General features: G+C 42.8%; 1 protein-coding gene across 2 annotated transcripts in view; it reads right to left on the bottom strand.

Annotated features, from left to right (window-relative positions):
• Window positions 1–3,449: 3,449 nt before the first annotated feature.
• The window catches only part of ZMPSTE24 (zinc metallopeptidase STE24), a 38,105-nt gene continuing 25,220 nt past the window's right edge, over window positions 3,450–16,334 (bottom strand). Inside the window, exons 8-10 of one of the 2 annotated variants that reach the window (XM_024554630.4) lie at window positions 12,005–12,109; window positions 9,284–9,427; window positions 3,450–5,406 (exon numbers count right to left, since the gene is read on the bottom strand). In XM_024554630.4, the coding sequence (XP_024410398.1) occupies window positions 5,182–5,406; window positions 9,284–9,427; window positions 12,005–12,109 (474 nt within the window). In that variant the 3' untranslated portion in view covers window positions 3,450–5,181. The remainder of the gene's footprint in view (window positions 5,407–9,283; window positions 9,428–12,004; window positions 12,110–16,334) is intronic. The other variant, XM_024554631.4, reaches the window with a different exon arrangement.

Below are 16,334 nucleotides of genomic sequence, written 5' to 3'. Positions count from 1 at the left end.
GGGTATGGCCTTTGCTCCGTGCAAAGATGGCTTTCAAGGAGTGTCCAGTCCCTTTGCTCCATTATGGATTCAGGCATTTGTTCCCTCAAATGAAACGTTCTGAAGCCCCAGGCCCCTCTGGAGACACAGGACTCCAGTCTGAGGTCTGAAGTCTGGGCCCTCCTACATCTCATCTAAACTTGGCTGTTCGTCCTCACCTACGCTGGAGCATCCTTTGAACTCCCCTCACTGGCCCATCCCCTCTCCTCCCTCCCTCGCCCCAGTACACACACACACACACACACACACACACACACACACACACACACTTCAGCTCCCATGCAGTGACAGACAGGAAACACAGGTGGGGTAGCCCTCAGGGCCACACAGGGGTCTTTGCCCTCTGTGCTCTGGCAAATCCCAAATCACAGCATCCCAAATTCCTAAAATGCCCCAGGTTCTCATGTTTTTGTGCCTGCTGTTCCCTGGAATACCACCCCCACTGCCCCTCCTTGTCTAGCTGATTCCTACTCCTCTTTCAAAACTTGATTTTGTCCTCTAGTAATCCCCTCCTTATGGCAACTGCCAGCTGGGCCGGGCACTTTTGCTTTCATGCCTATTTAGATCATAGTTGGTTGTGGTAAATATTAATGTCATTATTAACAAGTACTAGTAATCAGTCATTGAGCTCTTATTGTCAGGTACTGCACCAAACACCCCACAAACATCTCACTCTGCCCTTCCAAAAGGCCCGTGAAGCAGGCATGACCCCCACTTGTCATGTCAGAAAGTAAAACCTCTCAAACCCACTTCTGCAGGGTTGTCTAATTTGGCTCCTCATTCATCATACCATTGTTCTTAGATCCCTCTCCTCCTTGCTCATTCCCCCCCCCCCCCCCCCCCCCCCCGTACCTGACGTATGGCTTGTCCTTGAACACATCTTTTCTCCCATTCCTCTTGTGATCTCATTAGGCTCCGTGGCTCTAAACTCCATCCATACCTCCCTAACCCAGACCTCTCCCCTAACTCAGCCTTTCAGTTACTGAAGCGAAATATGCTGGAGTCATCCCCTACCCTTCCTTCCTTCCTTCCTTTCACAGATTTATTTATTTTTAGAGATGGGGAAGGGAGAGGGAGAGAAACATCGATGTGAGAGAGAAACATTGATCAGTTGCCTCTTGTATGTGCCCCAACCAGGGACCAAAGCAGCAACTGGGGTGTGTGCCCTGACTGGGAATCGAACCAACAACCTCTTGTCTTGCGGGACAATGCCCAACCGAGCTACATGGGTTAGAATCCATGTTTTTTCTTGTGTCCCATGTCTGACACAAGAGCCGCAAATCCTGCTGGCTCAGCCTTCGAAATATATCCAGAACTCAACCACTACTCACCACCTCCCCTACTACCAGGCCAGTCGCCGTTTTTATTTCCTACTGGAAGTATTGCAAGAGCCTCCCAACTGGTCCCCTACTCACACCCTTGCTCCTCGACACAGCAGCCCGATGGTTCAGTTAAATCAGCCCATGTCACTCCTTGGCATGAAATCCTCCAATGGCTCCCAGTGTGCTCTAGGAAAAGCCTGAATCCCTACAATGGCCTGTAAGGCCCTGTCAAACCTGCCTCCTCCCCACTCCTCCGACTTTATCTCCCCCTTGCCTTCCCAGCACACCCCATCCCAGTCACTCCAGCCGCCTGGTGTTTCTGAGGCGCACCAGGCTCGCTCCCAAGTCGGGGTCTCGGCACTTGCTGTTCCCGCTTCCTGGAATGCTCTTCCTCTCAGCATCCGCTTAGGTCATCCGCTCCCTTCTTTCAGATCTTTGTTCAAACACTACCTTCAGGGATGTCTCTTCACGACCACCCTTCAAAAACTGCCATTCCCCTCCCCCGCCACCCCCATCACACACAAACACCTCATGTCCTTGTTTTTCTCCAAGACATGTGCCAGCATTTAATACCTGTTACGTACCTGATTATCCCCACACTGGCATGTTAACTCCACGAGGTGGGGATTTTTCTACCATACACTGCTACTGTTTCCCCAGCACCTACAGCAGAGCTTGGTACACAGCGGGGGCTCGATACTTGTTGACTGAATAACAGGTGGAGAAATAAGGGCTCAGTCAAGTTTCTTGCCCAGTGTGTGCCTAGTACAATGTTGGATTCTAGAGCCCTGGGTCTTACGCTGACAATATACCACCGTCCAGAGAGCCACAGGGGAGCCCCGACCTGAGGGCAGAGGCGGTTACCTGAGATGCTGGCTCATCCTGCTCACGGGCTTGGGGCAGTCCTGGATTCACAGGCTTTTAGAACACACAGGGGCATCTTCCCCTCTGCCAAATTGTTTAGGAAACGTCCTCCCTGGCAGCCGCCCTGCACAGTACAGTTTGCACAGGGCTACACCATTCCACGGCGGATCTCTTCTGCCTTCTCACCAACTGTACTTAGCCTGAGAACACACGCCACTCATTCACATCACTGTGGTCTCGAATCAGAAGCTTTTGGATATAAGTTCTCTGTAACTTTCTTTGCACAGCACCTAGCACAGATCTTAAGGCCTCCAAGGGGTACTTAGCCTTCTGCTGCTGCTGACAGAACACTCAAAACAGTGAAAGCTACATAAAGTATACGTGCACAGAGAATCCAAAGGACGGATGAGAAAGACCAAGTGGAAGACTTCCTGAGACAGGGGGTTGGGGGAGACATTAAGGACATCAAGGTAAAGGGCAAGATGGGAACATCACTAGTACTAAAATCGCTGGATTAACCCCAGGGATTCTGTTCCTATCCAAAACAGAGGTGGAACTTAATAGCAGCTCTCAGGCATCAGCCAAGGGCCCAGACAGACAAAGGCAGTCTACACCCACGACAGAGACCCCGCCTTCATCCAGAGGGGAGCCCAGCTGAGGGCCTGCTTTTGCACTTGAGGCCTCACCCTACTGCCTTCTACCCCCTGCATGTCTGCTGAGGGGTGCAACGTGCCACCCCTTTCTCTCCTTGGTTGGCCTCTCTACATTTTCCTGTAACTGGTCAATCCTCAGGAAGCTACCAGTACCCCCCGGCCATGCCTATGCCTCTGCCATCCATAAGTTATAGGGGACCAGCTAAAAACAATTACATATTAAAAAGCTAATTACTCCTGCCACACGTAAGGAAGACCAAACAGGCAGCTGGAGCAGACCAAACAGGCCCGAGACAATCTGAGGTTATAAAAATGGAGAAGGGATGGTTCTGAATGAAGCTTTTGAGAAAACACCACAAAAACTGCTAACGCTCTGGAGTGGAGCAGGAGGAAGACTCCGAAGAGGCTCATGTGTGGGAGGCGTGGTGATGGCATTGGCCTCACTCAGCACCAGGGCTGCTTCTCCCCACTACTCTTGATGTCCTACAACTCAGTTCCTCCAGGTAATAAACATACAGCTAGGTAACAAACAACACACACATTTCATCAAATCAAAGACAAAGCACATGAATCTGCATTGGCAATTTTAATGTTTCACTTGTGCATAACTGAAATTTTTATTTAAAGGCACAGAAGGAAGGAAAGGCAGTTAACACAGCATGGATTCGCAATAAAGGATGCTGAATAAAACTCATAGGACTGCTCCTCTTTCAGCCTTAGGGAAATAAATAATGCAGTACAAAACTAGATCTTTATCTTTATTGTATTTCCATGTGAAGACATCACCCAGTTATGAGCTGAGCAACGGCTTTCTGTCCAGATCCCGGGGGTGCAGAGCTGAAGCACTCTGGACTAAACGCCCAGAAGGCAAGCATTAACTGTGGGAGGGAGCTTAGGCACAAAGGAAGTTCTCATTCAGGAAGCGGAGAGATTTGAAGCAGTCAGACACACAGCTTTGGAAACTGGAAAAGAAATCTTTCATGGCATTTGTTTTAAAAAGAACAATTATGTACATATCAAGAAGTTTAATTTTTAAAACTGGAACCAGGCCCAATTAAATAGTACTTACAACTTATTAATTAATAAAAATTACAAAAATAAAAACCACAACTCTTCTGTCCTTGAAAGAGATAGAAAACTATATTTTTTCTTATAAGAGAATCATCAGCATTTTCACCTTTATGTCTCTTAAAATAGCATTTCTTCTTCTTTCCACATTTCATCACTTCAAAAATAGCAAAACCTGTTCTGTATGGTAATTTCTGCTATGTGAAAGGATACACCACCATCTACTGAATAAGAGTATAAATGAGGAAAAGGCTGAATGTTTTGAAAAATACCAGTTTACCTCTAATGGGATCATACCCACCAGGAGGAAGGAAAGATAAAGACTGAGATATTTTTTAAAACAAAACTCAAGCCCAATGATTTAAAACATTCTATACATAATTTCTTATTACAAAGCACTATTGGAAACTCCCGATCAGCGCGTAGCGAGAGAGGGAGCAGAGAAATTTAGTGGAACAGCAGGGCGTGTTTCTAACTGCTTTCATTTAAATAACATCAGCTTTCCCAATTATTGTCTTTCTTCCTTATTTAAAACACTGATAAGCCAGATTAAATCATAACGGCATGAAAGTAAAATCAAATCTCAACTCAGACGAAGACAATGGTTCGGAACCACTGCTTCTGCACTAGACAGGACTCGGAGGGGTGTGTCCTCTTCGAGAACTACGCCCCCAAACACATCATATGCCGATTCCATAGAAGTGTGTAAATAAAACAAGTTCTGTATTTGCCCAAATAATTTTACAAGTCGATGGTAAATTCGATGTTAAAGATAAAAGCATAAGCCTTAAAATTTCATCCAATGTTTTCATTAAGAAATGGATTATTTTTATTTTATTTTTATTATTATTTTTCTATTTATTTACTTTTAGAGAGAGAAGAAGGGAGAGAGAAAGAGAGGGAGAGAAACATCAATGTGTGAGAGATACCTTGATTGGTTGCCTCTCACATGCTCCCAAATGGGGACCTGGCCTGCAACCCAGGCTTGTGCCCTGACTAGGAATCAAACCAGTGACCTTTCGGTTCACAGGCCGGCACTCAATCCACTGAGCCACACCAGCCAAGAAATGGATTATTAAAATAATTTTTGAAATGAGATAGTAAATGTATTTACATCTGGGCTTTACTATACTTAATAATTTCCTTTAAAAAAAGTTTTAAAAAAATCAAGAGCTGGAACATGCTGTCAGGACAGAAATAATCAGAAATGTCTTCAGTTGCAGACCCTGGGCAACTCAGTCTTGTTTGGAATTTTTCAAAGCCTGAAGTCTCTCTAGTAGCGGAGGATGAGAATAATGCCACATTGAAAACAGCCAGTCAGAAACAGGGAATCCCAAGTTATCCTTGTTCAGTTTGATTAAAGCAGAATATAAGTCTTTAGCCTTCCCAAGTTTCTTGGCAAATGCATCCGCTTGAAACTCAAATCTGCGGCTTAGGACTGTTAGGCAAAAAGAAAGAACCTGAAAAGGTAAATAAAGAGGTTTTAATCAATGCCCACTCGCTGTTGTCACTGAAGGTTTCAAGCGCTAAGCAGGACTGGAAAGGAACTAAGGCTCAGGAAAGAGAGACAGCAGGCCCAGGGAAAGATCACTAGTACTCAGGGAACCTGGGATGGGGGAATTATTATAAAATGAACCTTTCCACCTCTAGTAAATAGACCAGAAACAGACATATATCCAAATGAACAGTGTCCTTACCAAAAAATACTAATTTTTAAGAATATGCCATTTGCCAGGCACTTTACATATTTCCCAACAATCTTGCAAGGTAATTACTCTTGCTCCTGTTTTATAGGCGAGGAGGGTGAAGTTCAGAGAGGTTCGCTAATTTGCTTGAGGTAACACAGCTAGAGGTGGTAGCACTGAAATTCTCAGTGACTCCAAAGCCCAGGGACACCACCTACCTCAGTCAGAGTGAAGTCATAATAATTTGTATTCTGACCCTTTTTTCCTTTCTAAAAAAAATTCTTGATCACGTATCTACCTTTAAAGGATAATTAGTCTTGACTGAGAATATTCTTAAAAATATGCAGTTTCTAATGACAATCTCAAAATTAAATTTTCTACAATTTTTTGAGCTATGGAAGCACTGTTAGAATAGACTGGGTTGGCCAAAAAGTCCATTTAGTTTTTTCTGTAAACTAAAAGACACAATTTTCATTTTCACCAATAAGTTTATAGATTTGGATATTTTGAATATGTCGGCTATCTCCCATGTGGTATAAGGTTGACTGTTCTCAATTAATGTCAAGATTTGATTGCTATCAACTTCAACTGGCCTACCCATCATGGAACATCGTCCAGTGAGAAATCTCCAGCACGAAACTTCGCAAACCACTCCTGACACATTCAATCAGCCACAGCACCTTCTCCATAAACTACACAAATCTTTTTTTTTTGCATTTCAATTGCATTTTTACCTTTCTTGAAATAATAAAGCATAATATGCTGAAAATGTTGCATTTTTCTTCAATATTAAAATGGCTACACAAAAATTCACCAATTTTGGTATGTTTTTTAAATGCATGCTGACATGACAGCTGTCACAATACAATCTAACAAAATTGTTTCTAATGAAGTTAAAGACAACTAAGCACTCCTAGAGCCCTCTTATGGAAAAATGCCAAAAGAACTTTTCGGCCAACCCAATATATCCAGTCTCCAATGATGACAGCTATGAAGGGGATAAATTTCATTTGAAAATAGAAATTTCAGAGGAAAAAATAATTTCTTTGCATACTGAAATACTGCAGGTTGAATGATGTTATTTAAGATATTCCTATCTTAAAATACTTCAGCATTAAAAGGCTTAAAGAGTCTCTCATTTGTACCTCTTATTGGCGCTAGCAAATAGAAGTTTCAAAGTCAAGTCTGTGACATGAAAGGAAATTATTTGCCCGGTAAGAACAAAATCCTTCTGGCCACTGGGGGTCAATCTCTGCTCGGAGTTGACCAGCTCCCAAACCACACATTGATGTTTCTCTCCCTCTCTTTCTTCCTCCCTTTCCCTCTCTAAAAATAAATAAAATCTTAAAAAATATATTTTATGTATTTATTTATTTTTTACAGGGGAAAGGAGGGAGAGAAACACCAGTGTATGAAAGAAACATAGATAGGCTGCCTCTCGCACACTCCCAGCTGAGAACCTGGCCTGCAATCCAGGCATGTGCCCTGACTAGGAATCGAACCAGCAACCTTTTGGTCCAAAGTCCAGCGCTCAATCCACTGAGCCACACCAGCCAGGGCTGAACTGTTTTTTTGTATCTCACTGTAACACATAAACAAAGACATAAGCAGATACTAATCTGCAACTATCTGCTCTTACATAGGTTTCCAAATTCTTCTTTAACAGGGCAATTTCCCCTGGAAAATCTCTTTCCTATTATGACCTCTTAAACACTAATATTAAACATGAGATTTTCTGGTTAAATACCTAGTCTTTTTGAAACAAATTTTATGGGCTCGCCAAGGTTGTGTGTTTTTTTTAAAGATTTTATTTATTTAATTTTTAGAGAGTGGGGAAGGGAAGGAGAAAGAGATGGAAAACATCAAACAGCTGCCTCTCACAGGCCCCCAACCGGGGACCTGACCTGCAACCCAGGCACGTGCCCTGACCATCTGAGAATCGAACCAGCGACCTACTGGTTTGCGGGATGATGCCCAACCAACTGAGTCACACCAGTCAGGACCTCTCCAAGGTTTTATACATTAATATCTCTGTGGATTAGTCACATTTCAAATTATTCTAATACCCCACATATTTACTGAGACATGTGTTGAAGTGAACTCAACCACTCAATTTGAGGAAACAAAACAAAATCCCCTGAGCAGCCCCGTTAGATGCCATAAACGATAGCCATTCACACTACTTACAAGAGGACCCTCCTACTCAGCAGTCTAGTAACTCTTACTTAATGAGTAGGGTGATCTGGTTTCGCAGTCTGTGGCAGGTTAAAGAATAAAGTTACAAAGGATAGCGACCCTACTGGACAGTCACCCTGATAGTAGCAAGGATTACCAGCCTGACTGAGAGGGAAGAGACAAGAAATGAAGACAGATAAATAAATAAATAAATGGCACAGCCGCTGAAAAAGCAGAGCAGTCTGGGGTCATTAGCATACACAGTTCAGGGTCCTTGAGGCATCACTGAAATGCGACAGAAGACAGAAGTGACAGTATCATTACAAGGGGGCCTGTAACCTCTTTAAGCAGTAACAGACTGTGTAAGGCACTTTATAAATACTTTCAATAAAATGTAAATTTAGGCACCCCCCCGCCCCCCCACCAAGGGGGTTACCTTTGCCTTCCCCTCTCCTAAGCTCCAAGGGCCCTTCTTTTGCTTCTGTAACTTGTTCCCTGAGTCCACACAGCCCAGCTGGCTCACTTCTGCTACCTCTGTAACTTTCTAAATAAGCTTTCTCTTATAATTTGGAAACAAAAACTTAATATGTAAAATTAAAACATTTAGAGTTTAAAGATAATCTCAGTTCTCTGGAAAATTTGTTCAGTTTATGTAGTCAGTGCTACATAGATATGATCTGTTCCCCTCTTTTCTGATGCCTCACCCTTATCCCCCTTTTTATGAAGAAACAGAATTCATTCAGTTTATTTTAAAACCGTGTCCCAAGAAAGTCTTCTTCTGAATGGAGATATCTCAAGATCTCCAATGTTATTTCTGTTTCATTTGGAAGCCTAATCAAATACGACACGTGATTACCATCAGATTTGTTAAGAGTCTCAGTAATCCATGTCTTACATGTACGAAGTCCCAGTACTGAGCAGTGGCAGAGCAGGGGGTCTGAAACGTCACCTATCATAGAGCACCCAGTTCTGATGGAGAGGGTCCTGGGGTGGGGCCCCAGGGCTACGCTGCAGCAGGTGACCAGGGAACGGAATCAGAGAAACACTCCCCCACAGCCTCCCTTATCTGGCCGCATGAACTCGGTTATTATTTGTCTTATCCCCTCAGACACGGGTCTTCACCCCACACTGGTGAACGTGTGGTCTAGGACATAGCGCTCCAACAGGTCGTTTCTATCTACCAAGACTCTGAGGGGTACGTTACATCCAGGTTTGTGTTACTAGAGTCTAATCCTCTACTTACCCCCCTTGTTGCATGTAACAGCACGCAACAAGCATTTGTTTATTTGGGCCTGGGAGTTTCTGCCCAAGCAGGAAAACTTTTTTTTGTACTGGTCAGTAAATCAAGGGACTGAAAGACTTTGTTTCATTTCCTTGTTAAAACTATAGTTTTGCTTATTTCTTTTTTCACAACCCTAGGGGTCCAGTTTTGAAACAGGCAAGGCCATATGTGAGATTATTTTAGATTATACGTTACCTCATTGTAAGGTGAAAAAATAAACTGGAAGATGATCAGCAGTCCAATGAGAGTGGGCTGGCTGTCAAAAAACCCGAATGCAGCAAAAAGCTCCTTTCGACCAATTAATACAGCAAACAAGAAGAAACACAGGAAAGAATTCATCTAGAAAGAAGGACACACGATTTCTAAGTGACCGCTAAGCTGATTTCACTGTAGTACCAAAAAGCAGAGTGAGACATCATGGTGTGGCTCGAGGAACGGTGTCAGTGTAAGGGCAGAAAAAGTTGGTTACGTAGTTTTCTAGTTTCACTTTCACTGTAAAAAGAAAAACAAAATTTCCCCCAATGCATGGTATTCTCTACAAACAGGCTTAAGTGGAGCCTCCTATGATTGAGGGTTTAAAGTGGCCAAGAGTAATGGGGTATTTTCTTTCTGTAAAAAGTTAAAGGACTAGAGTGGATTCTGGCTTCGTTTGCACTCAGCCATCATCGGACACAAGGCTTCCCACCTGACCTCGATGCACAGGCTCAAAGGAAACTGGCTTCCCTTGAATTCTCTTCAGAACCAATGGAGCTGAACATTACAGTTAGAAAGGTCCAAGAAAAAAGCAGATCTATCTTTAACAATATGTGAGAGGAAAAAACTCTGAAGTCTGAACCAGTAAAATTGGAGAATAAATACGATTCTTTTCCCTTAGCAGATGTGGATCTTGGAAGCCACATATAGCATTTTTAAGTGTAAGGTACCACCTATTTACCAGATGACCCAAAAGCTGCCAGCTTAGAGTGGGCCCAAGAGCACAAGAAGGCTTGCCAGCTGGCCCAGGATGTCCAGGCTGGACAAGCAGTTTTGCCACTCAGCAGATCCAATACAGACAACTGCACTCATAGCGAAGGCCCCTAGAATTGTGAACTAGGCGCTCCGTTTCCATCAAGTGACCGTAGTTCTTTTGATAAACAACTTCTGCTTTGCTACTGGGCTCCACAAGGACTGATTCTTGACCATGGGACACCATGATCCTGCAACCTGAGCTGCTCCTCCTGACCTGGATGCTATCCTGGTCCACCTAGCAAGGAAACGGGTATGCCCAGAAGCACTCCAACATCAGGCATGTACAGGAGTGGGAATGAAGAAAGTCACGAAGGCAGAAGTAAGTTAAATAAGCAGGTGGTTCATACTCCTGGCATGCCAACTCCTGATATCTGTCACCCTCGGTCAACCCTTACTCTAGGGAGCTCCCTGTAATCATTTACTCGGGAAGGAAACGTGTGAGCCAGTTTTACAGATAATGCAATACACTGGCACCAGCCTAAAGTGGAATCTGTGGCATCACAGTACCACACAAGGATGGCCCTGGAAGACAGTGGTAAAGGGAAATTCTCTCCATGAGGAACTTTAAGAAATTCATCTCACTGTTCACTCAGTCTGGAAGCAGAGAGGGTCTAGGCTAAGGATGTAAGTACCAATTCACCGGCAGTGGGCCACCGCTGGTTTGGCTGGATGACCAGCACCTTGGGAACTGAAGGATGGCTAAAGAGAGATTTGGAATAGAGGGGTGTGGGAAAACCTCCAAAATTGGCCCTGAGTGTGATTATTCCCACAACAGAGGAGGTTCTCAATGATCCCGTGGAGAAGACGCCTGTTCTGTGGATGTCAGCCCACCTCTTCTCCCAGCCACTCAAGAACTTGGTCGAGGGGTCCATGAACAAAGTGGCCAAGGAGGTAGGGATGGAGTCAGTGCGTTAGTCAGCAACACAGGCATCCCCCCACTGGCTACTGCTAGGTGCCCAATTTATTTTTTGAAGGGGCAATCAACCCCAGCCCTGACAAGGTACCACAGCTTCGGGACCAGCCCACAGCCTCATGGTAAGCTGATTCCACTGGACCTACTTTCAAGAAATGGGCAGTGATTTTCCTTATTAGACTAAGTACTTACTTTGAACTTGGATTTGGACTTACTTAATGTCTTACTCACTGTTGTGCATCCATACAACATAGCTTCAAAACCAAGGAGCTCGTTTTATATCTAGAGATGTAAGGCAACAGGAAAGTGCCTAAAGGGAGGGGTTCCTAAGTCTTCCCATACATTCCATGCCCCAGAACAGGCTGGCCTTTTGAAAGGGTACAAAGTATGGCTTAAGACTCGGGTAAGGCCACACGCACGCTCGGATCCAGTCAGCAGGATGGAGTGCTGTCGCCCTCAGAGCCTGCGAACTTGAGGCCACTCTGTGGATTTAGAGGTATTGATACCCAGAGGAGGAATGTTAACAGGAATTGTTACTTTCTTCTTCACATACACTAGGTTTTCCAGTTTCTTTTCAATGGATGTATGACGACTTTTAAATTAGGAAAAATGGTTTTTAAAAAAGAGTCTATTGTCTAACTTACTTAGGCCCACTCCTTCTGATCTTACAGCTCCTGCAGCTGAGTAACTCAGGGGGCAGTGATGACAGTGGTGATGACAATAAACATGTTATAATACTTACTACTTTCCAAACACTACTATAAGCTCTTTACCTGTATCAACTCATTTAATTCTCACATCACTCCTACGAGGTACTGTAAGGGAATGGTGGCAGACAAGGGTCCAGAAATGTGCCTGAGGTCACACTGTGATGCAAAGCCAGGGGCCAGGCTGCAAAGTCTGTCTCAACCTCTCTACCACATGATCTCTCCTACCTGCCATTCTTCTAACCTGGCTACCGTTCCGTAAAAAGAGAAGTGTCACTCCAAACTTACCTGGCTAATGATGATATTTTTGACCGTATGTCCCAACTTCCAATGCCCCAGTTCATGGCCTAGTACAGCAAGCACCTCCTCGTTTTTGCATCCTTGTTTCTTATTCTGAATCAAAGAACAAATTGATATAATATAATATCAAGATATAATCTTTATCAATAGGACAATATTTAAATAAATCATGACAAAGTCACAAGGCAGCCATATTATAGAGCCATTAGAAATTGTGTTTTCAAAAACCATGTGTGACATGGGAAATCGCTCATGGCGAATAGTGTCAAACAACAGTTATGGCCTATTGGTGATGTTTCAAAGATTATATTCTGACAGGGGAAACTGGTTTAATTAGGTGAAGAAAGCAGGAAACAAAACTAAAAACACAGTATGATTCTCATTAAGAAAAAATGTGAATGCGTATGTAAAAACACCCAAATCCAGGGAACAGACTGGGAGTATTCAACGTATCAAAATGTCAACAGTAGTTTTTTCTCTACGGTAGAATTACAGTGTGTTAACTACTTTGTATCTTTCTTATATTCCAAATTATGTACAAATAAGCACATATCACTTATGACCTCCAAAAATACACCAGAAATTGCCATTTTAAAAATTAAGACCTCCAATTTAAAACAGCAGAAAGGACATTCACATCTAATTTTATTCCCACCAAAACCCCCAATAAGACGACATTCACCCCCCACCCCATATAAATGATGAAACAACGTAAACCGACAAGAATGGGGCAAACAGTAGCGGTGACAACAGCAACATTTTGGAAGCAGGAGGGCAGATGGAGAAAAGAGAACCGGCCTCATTCACACCAGAGTCTTCAAAGGGCTTGGGGACTAGCAGCACAGGGTACAGTGGAGCTGGGGAGAAGGGTAAGGTGACGAATATCAGGACCGGGTGAGAGCTGTTTCAGAAGGAGTTAGAGCCCCAGATTCCACGTCCAGCTCCACACCAAAAGCCAATGGCTCCTCCCTCATCTGGGCAGAACCCTGAGGGTTTGTTCTCTGAGCAGAAGAGGACTTTCACCTGGGGGCTCACTAAGCGTGCTGTCGGCCATCACAACAAAATGTGCCTACAGGCGGGTATGAGACAGCTGCAACACGGGGCCTTGGGGTTAGGGGTAAAAGGGTGAATGGGGCAGTGGTGGTGGCTGCCCTGCATTACAGATACGCGTACACCAAAAAGCAACTGAATTTGTACACTTTAAAATGGTAAATTTTATCTCAATTTTTTTTGAAAAGTAAAATGATTACACAAAATCTAGTAAGCATTCATCAAAAGAAAGCTGGTAGCAGTATTAATATCAGACAAAATCAACTTAAAGGCAAAAGGCATTCTTAAAGGAGGTCACAACAGAGTGATCAAGGCTCAGCTTAACAGGAGTATACATTGATTCTAAATTTTTATGTACCTAATACTCTTTCCTCAGAATATATTAATTCAAAACTGTCAGATTTGTAAAGAAAACCTGACAAATCTATCATAATAGAGGATATTACCATACCTCTCAATCACGGAAACATCAAGCAAATGAACTATCAACAATGATATAAAGATCTGAATGAAATAATAAACGAGCTTGACCTACTGGGGACATGCAGCATCCTGCAACAAGCAATGAGAAAACACATGCCCTAAAAAGTGAAGGCTAGAGGTTTTGAAATTAACTCCAGCTACTTAAAAGGGTGAAGTACAAAAAAACAGATGAGCACGGAATTGATTTTGCTTTATAGTTTAGAAAAATGCAACCTAATGGGAACACAGGCAGCAGGATTTATTGGAATCTAGATATTTCACCTCTTCTCCCCTCTTCCACCAATTCCTCATTTTTTAAGGAAAACGACCACTTAAAGCAAAGCTCGGTAGATGCATAAGAAAAGGGATCAATTAAGGATATTTGCAAGAGAGTTTTTACATTTATTTTATCTTTTCATTCTAAATGTTAGAATATAGGTCAGAGTACATTTGGCAGATAAAGAAAAGAATGAGATAACTAACCTAGTAGTTCTTTCAGTATCTAAGAGAAACGTGTACTGGTACCTTCAGGGCATGCCCACTAAAAGGGAGTAATGAATTAATGCACCAATTAAGAGACATCTATTCTAAGGGGGAAAGTTAAGAGGTGCAACTGAAGATGTACATACAAAGATATTCACTGCACGAACATTTTGGGGGGCAAGAATATTTCTAACAGCAAGTAATTGGTAACAACCCCTATACCCAACTATCCACAAACATAGTTAGATAGGATGGTTAGTTGGATCATGAACGATTTTGTTATGGCCCTGATGGGTGTGGTGCAATTGGTAGGGCATCGTCTTGCAAAGTGAAAGGCTGCTGGTTCGATTCCCGGCCAGGGCACAAGCCTGGGTTGCGGGTTTGGTCCCTGGTAGGGTATGGCCGAGTCATTAAGAGGTAACCGATAGATGTTTCTCTCTCACATCTATGTTTCTCTCACTCTCTTTCTCTCTCCCTTCCCTCCAATAATAAATAAAAATAAAATCTTTAAAATAAGTAAATGATTTTGTTACTGATGTTTTCTAACTTTTCAATTACTTCAGTAACAAGCAAAAATATGGCTGTTTTTGTTTAATAATAATAATGATACTAACTCCTACTCATTAGTGGCTTATGCATCAGACAGTGAATATTAGGAATTTTACATACAGTTCATTCACCTCCATTTCTATAAGGCAGGTATCATTAGCCTCGTTTTATATCAATTAACACAGTCTTCAGGCTTCTGTTTTCACTAGTTACCCGCTTCGATACGAACTATTGAACTATCCCAATACGATAGTGCCCAATACGAACTATCAATTCTTTTATAAAAACAACCAGCTCTTGCCCTGGCTGGTGTGGCTCAGTGGATTGAGTGCCGGCCTACACACCGAAAGGTCACCAGTTTGATTTCCCAGTCAGGGCACATGCCTGGGTTGTGGGCCAGGTGCCCACTTGGGACCGTGTGAGAGGCAACTGATCGATGTTTCTCTCACACATTGACGTTTCTCTCTTTTTCTCCCTCATTCCCTTGTCTCTAAAAGTAAGTAACTATAAAAAAACAAACAAACAAAAAAACCAATTCTCTATTAGATAGTAGACTATAGGTCCGACATCTGGACTACGGAAGCTATTCAGAACTGTACAGGAGTCACACTCAAAGATATGAATGAAAAGAGCTTAAATAAGGATTACTTTCCAGAAAAAGGGGACTTGCTCATTTGTTGTAGAGTCTTAGGCAGAACTAGATTTTCTTCTCTTCCCACACTGATTTCATATAAAAGAGCGGAAATAAACACCACACATATTTACTCACCTATTGTATCAATATTTTTCTTTTTATATAAAATTCATGCACTGATTCATTTGATCCTCACAACACTATGCTGAGCAGGATAGAAAATACTATCTTCATTTTAGAGAGGAAGAAAATGAAGAAGGTGAGAAATTAAAACTGCCCTGGCCAGTGTGGCTCAGTTGGTTGGAGCATCAGCCCATAAAACGAAAAGTTGTGGGTTCAATTCTGGTCAGGGCACATGCCTGGGATGCGGGTTCGATCCCCTCATCAGGGTGCATGCAAGAGGCAACCGGTTTCTCCCTCCCTCCCTTCTCCTCTTAAAAAAAAGTCTTTTTTGCTTTTTAATTTATTGATTTGAGAGAGAAGGGGAAAGGGGGGGGGAGAGAGAGAAAAAAACACTGATTTGTTGTTCTACTTACTTATGTACTCATTGGTTGTTTCTTGTATGTGCCCTGACCGGAGATCAAACCCAGAACCTTGGCATATTGGGACAATGCTCTAACCTACCGAGCTACCCGACCAGAGCAAGAAATTAAAATGTCTTACTTGACATCATCTTGCTAATAAACAGTGGGTAAAATTCAGACCCGCATCTTTGGAGCCTGTGCCGCTTCTATTACACTTGTCAGCTAGGACGACTTTCACCTAACCCTAGCACTTGCTTGGGAAATGCTTGTTTTCTTCTACAAAAGGGCAGCTTTCCTGTACAGCTTTTATATGGTTTTAACTTTCCTTTTCTTTAAATTGCTTTTGACACAGGTTGTTCAAATTATGTGTTCCATTTGTCTCCTGAAGGGTAAAATTCCAGAGAATAAGTTCCCTAGATATTTTTTAAAAACATGAATAGCCAGTCCAGAGACATTCAAAATGTTCATAGTTATCTCTAAGAGGAATTTCAGATAACATTAGTATTCTTCCTTAAATTTCTGTTAAAAATGAAACGAGTCATCTTCTCTACATCATCCAGACTTAAAACCATCTTTGCGCTGCCCCCTGCATTGTACAGTAGGGAGTCAGTAGCAG

This window comes from Desmodus rotundus, chromosome 3 (genome assembly GCF_022682495.2).
Source record: "Desmodus rotundus isolate HL8 chromosome 3, HLdesRot8A.1, whole genome shotgun sequence".
Lineage (NCBI taxonomy): Eukaryota > Metazoa > Chordata > Mammalia > Chiroptera > Phyllostomidae > Desmodus > Desmodus rotundus.
The sequence above is the reverse complement of the archived record's forward strand: the minus strand, read 5'-3'. Positions and strand labels throughout refer to the sequence as shown.